The sequence below is a fragment of the Anopheles funestus genome, chromosome 3RL, assembly GCF_943734845.2.
Source record: "Anopheles funestus chromosome 3RL, idAnoFuneDA-416_04, whole genome shotgun sequence".
Lineage (NCBI taxonomy): Eukaryota > Metazoa > Arthropoda > Insecta > Diptera > Culicidae > Anopheles > Anopheles funestus.
This window is the reverse complement of record NC_064599.1, coordinates 48,505,192-48,519,242: the sequence shown is the minus strand read 5'-3', so window position 1 is coordinate 48,519,242 and position 14,051 is coordinate 48,505,192. Positions and strand designations below refer to the sequence as shown.

The 14,051-nt window shown below is 43.1% G+C and overlaps 1 protein-coding gene across 1 annotated transcript; it reads right to left on the bottom strand.

Moving 5' to 3' along the window:
- Positions 1-3,510: 3,510 nt before the first annotated feature.
- Positions 3,511-8,800, bottom strand: LOC125772348 (frizzled-2). The gene has a single exon (XM_049443958.1). It carries the CDS (start codon positions 8,722-8,724, stop codon positions 6,661-6,663), a length of 2,064 nt encoding a protein of 687 aa, XP_049299915.1. The 5' UTR covers positions 8,725-8,800; the 3' UTR covers positions 3,511-6,660.
- Positions 8,801-14,051: the final 5,251 nt, after the last annotated feature.

The window sequence follows — 14,051 nt, the reverse complement described above, 5'->3', positions numbered from 1 at the left end:
AGTTTATCGACGTTTGCCTTGAACACTTTGTCACATACACGAATGTGAAATGGGTTCGGGAACTGTACCATAAAGAACCGAATGGATGTGGCCAACCAAACACTAGTATTCTAGCAGTACTAATCGACGTTCGCATCGCCACATTCCGTCTGCAGTTCCATCGCGTTCTTTTGATGGTATTTTCTTGAATTGCAACAACAACAAAAAAACAGTATGAAAAAACGCTGACAACTGTGCAAAGCCATGCAACTTGAATAATGAATCTATTCCAATTCTAGTACAACTAGAGAGATGAAAGGGGAAAAAGAAAGCTTCTCCTGGCTCGGTCGGTACGCACATCAAGTAGGAAAATTCGGTGAAAATGCAGCGGACCGAATTTCAACGACATCATAAAACGGGGCCAGCAATGGGTGGCAGATTCGTTGAGATAAATTTCCACTGATGACGATCATCATCATGGAGTCAATAGGACAACGATTTGACGAGGCCGCAAATAGGTTTACGCGGTAACGTTGGTTCTTCTTCAAGGGTGAAACTTTTATTTCAAAATCCATCTGCTATTCTCGTCGTACGATCACGTTTGACGGTGCGATGTCTTGTGGAATGAACGGTATGAAGTGATGCCCCACATTTATGTCAGATTAGGCGTTGAAAATTGACTATATCGGGGGAGAAATTATTAGCATGGCGTGTTTGATAGAGACAGGCTAGCAGCTGGTAGGTTGGTAGAACAATTTATGTCTGTTCAATCTAGGCTTATAGATATCTTCAGCGTGGAAAGGTATTCATCTTCAAGTAAATTGACACTACGAAAGGGATGATTTTAAATTACAACTGAAACACCAACAACAGCTATTTGTTCTTTATTATGGAAATATAAAAAGAAGTACTGCACAGAAAATAGTGATAATGAAGTTATCCATTAAACGAAATGCCCCGAATGTAAATCTGGAAAACTAAACATTGAAAAAATGTTTCGATTTTGTTAGTCATTTACAAAGTCAACATATTTATTTTACATTGTTTTGTTCGAATAAGTTAAAATAAACTATTTTTTACAGTTTTTCAACTTTTTCACATAACTTAAAGGTGATCGAGTGATAAAGGTGTACTTTTTGAAAATAATGAATTGTAGGCAAACATTGATCGCGTTTTGAACAATTTGTTATTCTTCAGCAATTTCATCTTAGCTCGAGGGTTCGATGAGAGTTTCGCTGGTTTCTTTGCAGTTGATGTCTTTAGACCCTATCGGCAGGATGCAGTTAGGGCATCGGATGTGCGATGATGGAACTTTGAGCTAGTTCAAATAATGATGAAAAACATTTATAACAAGTACACAATTTCACCTATCCTAGGTGAGCATCGACAACAACATTGATGTTGAGATACGTACTACGGTACTGACTGCCAACAGGTCTTTTTACAGTCGAAGGGAGCTTCTTCGCTAAAAACATTTGTCGCGACGTCCGAAGCTTGGACTATATACAGTTCCAGTACTCAGTACTCATATGCCTCTGAGTCGATAGACGTGGTATCTGTCCAAAACTGACGAAACCCTATGAGACGCGTTCGAGAGATGTCCAGAAAGAGACGCTATAATGAACTTCATCACATAACGAATTAGACTCGCCAGCTTTCGGTGGAACCACTCAGCCCGTAAAGTCTTTTTAGTTCGTCCACATGGACAGAGGAGGCGTGGTAAACCCAAACTGAGATAGAACGATGGCGTTGATGCGTCCGCCAGGAAGGCCTGGATATTGGATCGGCAGACGACGGCGCTCGATCGTGAACGGTTTAGAGGACTCGTCTAAACATCGCTGATTGTAACATCAATTAAATCTTGAAATGAAATCTTGAATATTGAGAAAATGTAGATATAGATAGACAAGGTAAAGCAGATGCGAGGATCTGAATTTCGATTGCACATCGAATCGATTTCGAGTACATTCTTTAATACTAAAAATGATGTATCTCTCTTTTCTTGGCTTTAGAGGTGTCTGGCCGACCATTTCTGTCTTACTAGACTTATTTTATCACGTAGCCGAATAGTCAATCCTTGCTACGGGGCGATGCTCCGGATGGGATTTGATACACAGTCCTGTCGTGTGGAACCGATACCAAGCCCCAATAAAGAGATCATTTAAAAATTAGCTAGGAAATCAGATGTGATTCCAACGTTGAACCCAAAAGTTATGTTCAACGGTTTTTGTTCAGTAAAAACGCCATAAACATATAGTTTAAAGTTTTATCCAACATGGAGTTTATGTATCACTCCAGGATAACAACATACAGATGAAACAAGTGACGTTCAACTCAAAGAAATGAAAATTAGAGATGAAGCGAAAAAATACCAAAATGTTTAACAATACGTACTACCAACTAATGTTCGACAAATAGCGAATCAAATAGCAAAAGAATGCAAAAAATGCTGAAGGAGAAAACAAACAACAGAGATGGTACTTAACATTTTGATCAAGACAAAAAATACTTAAGAAACACCAGGAGAAAAAAAAACTACCAGAAAAATGAAGAGTTTACTCAAAGCTTTACTACATTTAGTACTTTACAAATGTAAGTAAACTTAACCTCCATAACCGACGCTGGTCAATTGATTTTGTGTCTCGATGTACACAATCCACGTTTGGGAACACTATTGTAACGTTATTAAATATTCAAAGTTATTCAAAAATTGGATATAAAATCTATAAAAACATGACCGAAGACCATAATTTAGATTGCTAACGTTCAATCTACTAAAACATAAAATTCCAATTCAATATTGGAAAAAAAACTGATGTTATAAGATATGATAGTTTATATGATATGAATTTGATATGAGGCAATATGATTTTAATTTTTTCATTTCTTTACAGCAATAATTTTGAAAGACAGTTTAGTTATTTTTTTATTATTTTAATAATTTATTAAACAATTAAAAATATGCTTTCGTTTCCACTGTATAAGAGGTTGTCTTCTTACAATAGTAGATTTTTACTGCGTTTTTCAGTTTATTTCTTTTGTTTTGTTGTTTTGTTTGTGTGCACTTCCCATATGCCGTACATCCGCGTACGTTCCATATATATATATGTGTTGTTTTTTTACCAGCCTACAAAAAAGGGTTGTATTCTGTATGTCACCGAGGCTGGGTTTCTATCGCTAGTATTTATAAGTTTCCCGCACGTGCGTACCACTGGGAGCGGAAAATAATCCTAACACACACACATATACAATTGTTATTTCGTGTTTTGATTTATGACTATCTTCTTCCTGCGCAGCGAGGTTCCCCGGGTAGCTGTCCCCAGGGTGTATCCTTGCTTGCTCTTTGATTGGACAGTTTATGCTGTTACCTACCATCCTATTGCCGAAACCAAACGAAACTGAACCAAGGCCAAGATTTTAAGCTTGAAGCATTATATTGATAAAAAAGGAAACAATTAAAAACGCAAACATTTGGTTTCGGCGACAGTTGTGCTTTTCCCTACGCAACACAATAAATGAACAATATTCGTATACAGTCTATGTATCTGTTAAAACCAGATAATTTTAAAACTTGTCCTTTATTTGTAAATTTTCTTTTTCTCTTCTTCACTTCTGTTGAACCTTCAGCGCAAAACAATATCCATTGGATACTATCGCCGCTTCACTTTGGGCGCGCATGTCCATCTTCCCATGTTGTGCATGATCGTTGGAATTGTTTTATTTTTCCCTCACCACTAACTTGTTATCAGCAGTAACCTTTAGATCGAAACGAGATGTAATTACAGCAGCATTCGAAGGGATAACATAATGTGGGAGCTTTAGTTGCCTTTGGTGTTCCCTGATCTCTATTACACACAGTCTGCACACTGCGCTACATAAATAGTGTTTTGGGGGTTGCTTTTTTACGTTGAAAAGACTCGAAAGACAACAAACGAATATTTTGCCCTGTACCTTAATGAGTGTAGGACAGTTCCGATTAGTGTTGCAATTGCTTTTATGCCGAGATTTCATTTTTGATAGGTTTTTGTGATTTTCAGGAAAGCAACCGAATCCGAAATATCCGTACTGTTTGACATCATCATGTGCTATTATCTATCTGTTGCCAGCACGATGTTTTTGCTGACTGATTAAAGATAGTGTTTGCTCTTATTGTTCTGCTTTTATCTCTTGTACCTTACGCATCTAAGTATCTGTTTATCGTACTGTACAAAAGCGAATACACCATGCTTCTGGGTATTGGGGCTGGAGGAGCCTCCGACCATACAATATAACGAACATCTGGATCAAGCTGATCGGTTCACCTAAGCCTAACCTATCCAAGGGTGACAAATAAATTACAAAACATTTACACTTTGCTCATTTTTTTTTGGATAATCCGTTACCTATGTCCCTTTGTCTGTAGGTGTTTGGCGACATTACAACGTGGGATGGTTGACGTGGCAACAATTTGAAACGGATACTATGAACTCTGCGTACAAAATTGCATCCAAATGTATTTGCCATTGCGTCCGGTTGATATGTACAGTTCATCCTTCAACCCGTGGCTTACACCGGTTGGTCATCGGATGCTATCACGGGTGGAGGATGAGATTCGGTGTCTACTCTATTGTTAAGCCATATATTAAACAAAGCGGAGACAACATACGTTTCATTGGTTCACCAAATGCAAAACAGAATTGCCGACAGTTTTGCAACGTCCATTCCGAACCTAAGGCAACAAATAGTAACAAAAATGAAACAAACTAAGTAAATAATAAAAAAAACGTTGCATGAAGCATCTCCAAACGTATCTTACACGACCGTAAAGTGAATCCCTAGTGGAAGGTGAATCGAACAAAGCTTAACTTAAACCTAACCTTACACCTTAACCGTCACTTGCAAACCCCTCCCCAATGGCGTGGATAGGGTGTCGAGCCCGTGACATTTATATGGCAATCTGAGAGAAACTTGCACTGGACGAGAGTATGAAACTTGGCAAACAGATGTGGAGAAAGCTAAACCAAGAACCAAGAACGGAACGCGCTACAAACGAAAGAAACAAACGTAAACAAAACAATAACGTGCAGAGCAAATGCAATCCGTTTTGCAACAATGTGCACAGAAGGCATGAAGACATTCGAAGCGTTGAGTTAAGGGGACTACAAGATTTCAAAGCGTTTGTATGTTTTTTTGTTGTTGCTCTCTAACGAAATGCAATTTACGCACTTCGGCGAGACTGCACTTAACTCTATCAAACACAGATACAGAATGGATGACAATAATTTGCAAATATGTATGTATGATTTGGACAGCACACTGCTATTTGCTTCCCGGAAGGACGCAGGGAGTAGTAAATTTCAATTTACGTTCGTTGCTTAATTTCGAATAGCGTTTCAAATTAACTCTAATTACGTATAAAAGTTTCATCAAAATGCACCTTTGTAGAAGTAGGATTTACTTTGAGTGTTTCGCTGCTGTAGAAGCACTATAGTACAAAGGACAATGCAATACTGTCCTTTTTAGGTGGAAATTGTTTAAAGTGTAATGATTCGAAAGAAACATAATTGTTGGTGGCAGTGAGGACATTTGAGAGGATGCCTTCCTTTTGGGTCGATGATCGGTTAAAATGCCCGATGTTCATTACATAATTTAAAAAAAAAACACGTTTGTTTTTGCTTCGTTTCTTGCCTGTATGAATAGGAGTGAAAAGGTATTGTCACTTGCGGTTTCCTTCTTTCTTGCGCAGTTATTGTTCGATATTCACTTCACTTTTTTCGATCGCTACCGATCGACAACGATCGGAAGAAATGGTTTTTTTTAGTGCTTACATTCCCGTACTGTTTTGTTCCGTTCCTTTCCTTACGTTTGTGGGTTGTTTAGCTCTATGTATAAAATATAACTTACAAACATCCACAACTCCATACTCCATCGCCACGAACAATGTATCTATTACCATCTCTAAAAACACTATTCCACTACTAACCACATCGTCGACTAGAAAGAGAGCCGCTAACTTGAAACTGTCCTTACAATAATGCTTGTCTGTCGGATAAGTTATTCGCAGGGAGCTTTAATTCATATTCATATGATGTATGTGGGGCGCATGATTACGGATAAGGTAGATAGAGCATAATGATAGCGTATGGTGTGATCAGTGGTAGCAGCATTTTAGTCTGGTTCGCGCCACCACGCGTACACCAATGACAAGTGTGTCCACATAGTTAGCGCATAGTAGAAGTAGTATCGATTTGAGTTGAGTTGGTTTTAATACTATTAAGAATTGCTTTCACGCTCCGCATTCGCATTCGGTCGGCTCCATTCCTAACGTATTGCTACCACCTGCTGGACAATGGACGAAAACACACTGCTCTGCTCTTACAAAACTCGCGCAAACAATTGTTTGTGTGTGTGTCTATGTGCAATGGCTGTATATGGCTCGAGAGAAAGCATTCGTCCTCCAGAAGCAAATCGTCGAGTTGGAAGTGTTGCGGACCGATGCGGTATTCACAGTTCACTTAGATTGCTGGGTGGTATTCTTCGAGCTGCCGTATCTGGTCGTACGGTCAACTATATCGGACCATAATCGCTGAGTGCTTGCCCTGGTTGCGGGCCGGGAAGCGTTACAACGACTGAGACGGCGCGCGGATCAACGACCGATCCGGATCCGGCTGTTAAGGTAGATGCGCCGCCTATATCTCCAGGTCATACGTGGCTCAGCGGTGCTTGCTTGAGAACGTGATGGTGCAGATGATGGTGGCTGGTGGAAGCCACACTGCCAACGGTCTGTGTGTACGGTGTAGCCAGAAGCGAAGCTGCCGCTGATCCTGGCACACCGATACCGGACGTCGCGTACGGCTGGGGTAGCGGAGGTCGCGGCTTAATCAGTACCTGTCCCGCACCGGTAGGATCGGGCGAACCGAACAGCCTTCTCCAGAGCCGCCGCCATGAATCAACCGTTTTACCGGACCAGATCCAAACGCCCGATGTAATGCCGACGGCTAGCGCCATAAAGTACTTCAGCATGAGCACCGAGTACAGTGGTTTCTGTCGGAGACCGGGTGCCACCTTGCACGGACACGTTAGTCCGGTCATCCAGTCCTCGAAGTAGGACGCCTCATACAGATGGCAACCGATGACGATAGTCGCAGGAACGGTGTACAGCACACTGAAGATGCCTATCCGAATCATCAACTTCTCCAGCTTGTCTGCCTTGGACCCGGCACCGATACCACCCTGCTGCTTGATCACGGATCGAATGCGGAACAGCGATACAAATCCGGCCATCAGGAAGGTAGTTCCAACGACCAGATACATGAACAACGGAGCCAGCACGAAGTTCTTCAGATTCTCGACGGAGGTGTTACCGACGTAGCAAATACCGGCGACAGGATCACCGTCAACGGCAGGTCGCAATAAAACCGACACAGTCTGTACGGTCGGAATGAGCCACGCGGCAAGATGGAAATACTGCGAATGTTTCGATATCGCTTCGTTGCCCCATTTCAGTCCAGCCGCCAAGAACCAGGTGAACGAAAGGATGACCCACCAGATCGACGAAGCCATGCCGAAGAAGTAAATCATAATGAAAATCATAGTGCAGGAGCTCTGCCCTGTCGATGGGTATTTGATCGATTTCCCATCGCATGCGATTTCGTCGTGGCCGAGAAAGATGCGCGTCAGATAGCCACAGGAAACGATGAAGTAGCACGCGGACAGGAAAACGATCGGTCTCTCAGGGTACTTGAACCTTTCGGTGTCGATGAGGAAGGTGGTCAGTGTCATTAGGGTGCTTATGCCGCATAGGCCGGACCACAGCGCTATCCAGATGCCAGCGAAGTCCTTTTCCTCCTGGGTGAAGAACGCTCCCCGGCACGGGATCGCGCAGTTTTGCACGTCGCCGACCCTTTCTACACTTTGGTTGCTGCTTAGGCTGCCGTGATGGTGCAGTAGTGTTGTGGTGCTTTCCCTCCCCAGGGTGACCAGTGGCTCCCGGCACCGGCACATGCACTCTTTTGTTCTTTCCCCTGGGGGATTTTGGCAGTTTTTTGAATTCTTGCCCTTGCATTTGTTGTTTTGCTGGTTGGCACCACCGCTGCCTTGACCACCACTGCTGCTGCCACCGTGCGATTTGCGCGTCGGTTTGCCAGCATGTCCCGAACCGCCACTGCCGCCGGCGGAGGCACCGCCTGTACCGCGATCGCCATGCTCTTCCTCACTCGGCATTTCCATGCACAAATTATCACTATCGCCCGAAACAGGCAAATTTTCACAAGCCATTCGCTCTGGCCAGTTGAAGCTGTATGACTCCATAATCGGTGCACAACCGGCTCTCGCCCGTTCGCACACGCTCCGACACACCGGTAACGGTTTGTGGTAGTCCTCGATACAGATCGGTGTGTACATTGAGCAAAGGAAGAATTTCAAATCTGGCGAGCATTTGATTTCTACCAGTGGCCAAAATTGGTGCACCTCCAGTCCGGCTTCCTCCTGCGTTTCGTGATTCATCTCGTTCGGAAACGATGTTAGATTGTATCCGATACCGCGACACATTGGGATGGTAATTTCTTCGCAACGTGAATTAGGATCTTTCGGTACTGCTGGCACGTGCGGCATCGGGCTAACACCGGAGTGATAGCTGCCATCGACCCTTCCGCTGATCGCGAGCAACAATAGCATCGGCAGTACGCAGGTAATACAACGTACACTAGCGTATTGCAATGCACTTCGCATTGTTTGTCTTCTGTGTTTACTTCGTGCCTGTGCCATCGTGTCTGTATATTTGCCAAACGTGGTACGTTGGTGTTCGTTTGATTGGGGTTTCTTTTTACTGGCAGGCGCTCTGGTGCCTTTACACTCAATTGCTCGATAAGCTGATTAAATCCCTTTGGCAGGTAGCTTCGCGTCCGTGGTAAATGTGGTCTTTACGGTTAGATTGTCCACATCGTGCCGAAACATCCCCAAACGGTGTGTGCTGCCGATACGATGAATAATTGCATTCGGACGTTCTTTTATAACGCTTTTACGGCATCGCCTAAAACGATGAACTCTGTGGAAGAAACGGAAATAAATGGTACCGTTTAGTAATGATAAACTAATGACATTGACGATATATCAATATTGGAAACTAAAGCGAAAGAGGGTTTTTTGAAAATAATCTTCTATGCATTTAATATTTGGTCACTTTGGCACTTCATACGAGATATGATTCACGAAAGAGTCACATTATTTATACCATGAATATCGTTAGACTTGAACATTCAGATGAAACTACATTATGAAAGTGTTCCGTAAACTGGCGACTGGCAAATTGTGCAATTTGATGCACTTCTATTCTTCCAAGTTACAACAACAATGCGCATCCTGTATTAGTGTTGTCGGATGCATTTTCCCCCGGGGTGGCTGTGAGTACTCTGAGTAAATACATGACGGGAACAGATGTGCGAAATGAAGTTGAATTCTGTTCGAAACGAACCAATGCCTCTGTGTGTGTGCGCGCATTCGAGAAAGGCATCCTTGTCCTCATGTCAAAGCTTGAGCACGTTAATGAAAGAGCCCTCTCCCTAAGGAGTCGATCAAAGAAAGGACTGTTTCGATTAAACGGAACGATGGGTAAATGTCTAAATGATGTGGTCGTTCCCCCCTGCCAAAGCAGGAAAGTAGCAAAGACGAGCAGCTTGACTTGGGAGTCAATTTATGTCTCGACGAATGGGGAATCGGAAAGTGGCGTACTATCCTTGTCATTAAGGGTGTGTACTCTTGCACCGGGTAACAGATTCTCGGAAGGCTCTTTCTACGGCTTCTCGGGGAGCCGCAGAACAAAGAGCGCACATAATTGTTTGAGGAGCAGACGACCGCTTTGGGTGAAGTGTTTGGAAGGTGTTAAAATTATTACACAAGCTGGTTTCCTCTTTCGGTAAGCCGTTCGATACGTCCAGAAGGTGTTAGGGACACTTGGGCAGATTGTCCCGCACCAAAGTGAATCCAACCGCCGGCGTAAGTTTTTGTCCAGGAAAACGCCTGGCGTTAAGTTACCATCAGTGTATCAGATTTCTGCCACCCAGTGCGTGTGTGTGGTTTGGCAAACAGTTTCCTTTGCACCCCATTCTTGCCCGTATTGATAAAGCTTAAGGTGACTTGCATTCGATAGGTGTTGTAGCATAACCTAACGCTGTCTTGTTGGTAAAGGTTGACACTTTGCGTTTCTTATTCCATGTTTTCGCGTCATTCTATCAGTTTCTGGCAAAGCAATGCCCCGCACCTATCCCGGCGGTGGTAATCCAATCGTGCGGAAGACTGTGTTCAGCAACATATGTGCAGAACAAATGTCAAGCGTGCCGGGTTTCGTTCGATTGAAAAAAAAATGTTTGGTTGAATTCACACTTATGATGGTGATTTGATGTCAGTGATGTCCTCCAAATCTCTTGGTTGGATTGTTCGCAATCTTTTCATTATCTTTGGGTTTGGGTGGATGGTCTACACCATAAAGTCTTATTTTCAGTACACTTTACAGCCGGGTACGATCATGATATGATTAAAATGGAACGCGTGCTCTATGCGTTAAATTATACACGTGCAACAACAGATTGCAAATGGATTACAAAATCTTCTGCTTGCACTGCTTGTAAAAGGTTTCTATTTTCTACTCTTCGCCTGCAAGTTGTTGCGTGCACAGATACACAGGTCGTGTTGCGTTACGGGGCAACAGGAAGTGATCAATAACGACCTATTCGCAACATCTCTCGGCAGGGCGTGTCTATCATTAGTCTCGTGTGCAGGTGTATTTGCCATCATATGTATACTGTGGCATATGTCATCCGGTCCTGCAAGCGAAGGAAAATGGAATGACACGGACGGCACAACCAACCATTTCACGTTAAAGTTTGGATGTGCTGTGTGTCTACGGTAACTCGCTTAATGTTTCATCGAGTCGGTGTGTCTGCACCGGTAGCAGATACGGTTTAGAAAGACGGAGAGCATTAAATTTTATTATCTGTAAACTATTTTTATCGAACTTGAGTTGCACGGGTATCCGACGTTGTTTGTCTTTCAGCGTTCTTGCCCGCTGCACTTGCTCCGCGGACACGGCTATCCTGCACTCGAATGCGGTGCATGTGTGGAAGGTACGTAGCAATTCGGAAGGTACGGCGGAAAGGAACAACAGAACCAGCAGTAGAGAGGAGGTTGTCAAAATCAAACCAGATACCGAAAGACTGTTAGCTGAGAGATGATGTTCGAATGTTGTTGTTGCATCGTCTGCAAACCAAGCGGATGCGCTATGCGTACCAGCAGTAAGTAGTAATGCATGAGTCTACGTTCAAGCCCCCGAACCCTGGCACACACAGGTACGAGCTGCAGCAGCTAGTTCTAATGCGATGAAGTAAACATGAACGCAAACAAACAACTGCATCTGGAAGTTTGTTGCATTTTGGGGGCAGCACAACAGACTGCGCACACTGTACAGAGCACAATCGAGAAAATGTACACAATGTTATGCTGGATTGTGCGAGATGCGAGTTGCTGGTATGATTTCAGCTTTCAATATTACTTTCCATATATTGCTTTGAAAATCTTCTTCCGATCGTTACATTACATTTTTACTGTCGCTTTTACCATCGTTTTGTAGCTCTGAGCTTATCATAAGTAAAACAAAAAAAATGCATTCAATTGAATAAAATGGAGCACCTAGAGCCCGGACTAATTTGTATCTAGCGTATACCACAACCGATTCTGACTGAATTATGCCACAAACATTGAATTACCATTAATCTCTTTATGATTTTCCACAGGACATATTTCTGTCCCGTGACCGAGCTCCCTTCGGTCAATTACTTTGTTTGGTTCAATTTTCCCCGGAACACGAAAATATCTACCGTTAATTGCATTTTAATTACCAAATAAACCTACGCAGCCGGGCCGGGTCAGCAGAAGCGCATCAGCCCCGGAAAGTAACGCAATACGGTACATTAAAAAATCGGAACAGCCGGAAAACGAGCATCGAAGCGTAGGGACATCCGTTTGCGTTTACATTATGCTGAAACCGTCATGAATAGAATTGAATTAGTTTACGTACGAGCGGTGAGCACACATTCGGGCACTGGATGGTTCCGGGGCGATGGTAGGCGAAAGTGAACGGGTCACATGATGAACTAACTGAACTGACTCGAACTAGTGTGTATCGATTGACACCGGGGGCTGGATTGTTTACAATAAGTGTAGTAGATACGGTGCGGTGTTTACGGAACACAGAGTCTTCCCAAAAAACCTCAGCTGAACGATGCTAGGAGGGAAAAGTCTAGCAAACAAGTCTATCTAAACTTCATATTCTTAGAAATCACATTCGTTATGCAGACGAATGTTGTTTTACAAAAAGTTTTTAGCTAGTTTATATACCATTTCTTGACGGTTTTAGCAGCTGAAATTAGCGTACAAATGAGCTGAAACAAAATGAAAAAAAAAACGGTTCCCCGAGTTGTTCACATCGTCGAGGAACAGAGTGGACGGAGTGTGCATGAGTTGAAGCATGATCGCCCAATCTTGAACGCAGTTTTACGCGTACGCTCTAAACTAAGCGTGCAAACGGGCCCCCAGTATCGCAACACCCTTGGCGCAGCAGCAGGTCAACGCAATGCGCTTGTTGTTATTCAAATTTATCGTTTCCCAACGCCCGGGAACCAGATCTTGTCCCGCTGACAACCTGTTTATAAAGAAAAATGTTGAATATCTCTCGACGTGGTTAGGGTTCACTCTTGCAGGCCTGGTTCATTCGTTGGCGATTACGGAGGAGGCTGTAGTAGACCCCGTCAGTTGGTGTTGTGGATTTTTCTTCTTCTTCTCTTTAACAACCAGATTCCCTTGCATTCCGCCACTTTCTGATTCGCTAAAGGTACATACACGTAATTTATGGGACAGATTTGTATAAAATGAGGAAAGGGACAAAGAATGAATGAGAAAGTAGAACAAAAAAAAATACACACAACCCGAGCCGTACTCCAATCCGCACTTTCCTGAGCACCGTACATAAATCTTTAACATCAACAACACTCGGATAGTGCGTTCGATCGTCGTGTCGATTATTTGCATTTTAATTTATAAGTTTATGAATTTATGCCCGGCTCTGTGGGTAACCCACATAGACACACAGAACAATTCATCCACCTCGTTGGGTTTTAATGCACAGCAACCTCACAGAAACGGTGTACAGTTACGGGTCATGGCGTCATTGCTCGATCATCCTCCTGGCGGTACTATGCCGGTAATGGCACTTAAGCCGTGGGTATCGAGGAACCGTACGAACGGACGGAGCCACGTTGGCGACGAGAATATGTCATGTGTTTATATTTATTTTCCAATCAATTACTTAAGCGCGCTCCGTGGGCTGGCTTCATCGATTCAATTCCATCGATCGTGGTTTTGGTTGGCGTGGGCAATTGTGGTATTTTGCATCCCGGCCGTGCACTTGATGATGTTCGATTAATTTAAGCTGTGTGGACCAATTACACAGCGAACGGAAAGGGTGAAAGAGTGTGTAAATAAATGTGAACAAAGCATCGTGCAAAAAGTTGCAACTGTGGCGAAGAAAGCTTTGTCCATTGCGTTCCTTCAGGGTTCCTCAAGATCATCACACTTTCTCGTGCGAAATCGAACGTCGTCTGTTTTGAAAGCATGATGGTGTCCAATAAATATTTTGACAGCAATCTGAGCAATTGTTTCGTGATGACCTTCTGCGAACAATTCTCTATAGCTGTAAAATACAAACACCCGCGGACACACACGCACCCAAAACCATACAAAAAAACAATCAACGATAGTTTCTGTGAACACTGTTTGAGCTATTGGAATGGAGCAAATGGACTTTAACAATTTTAATCAAGTCGAATCAATTGACTTCCAATCGACCGACCGATTGGTGGTTCTCGCACTTCCTATGAGACTATCTTTTGGCGCGGCAAATTCTCGAATGACTGCGATGGAGAAATAAACGAATAAAAAAAATGTCATCTCAATAAGGCGCTAAATAGCATTTCACACGGCCGGAATGCAACATCGCCATCGTACGGTTTGGTAAAGGTTGTTCTTTTTCACCCCGAAACGCT

Excerpts from the sequence above, each read along its gene's own strand:
- LOC125772348 (XM_049443958.1), bottom strand. The coding sequence starts at position 8,724 with ATGGCACAGGCACGAAGTAAACACAGAAGACAAACAATGCGAAGTGCA.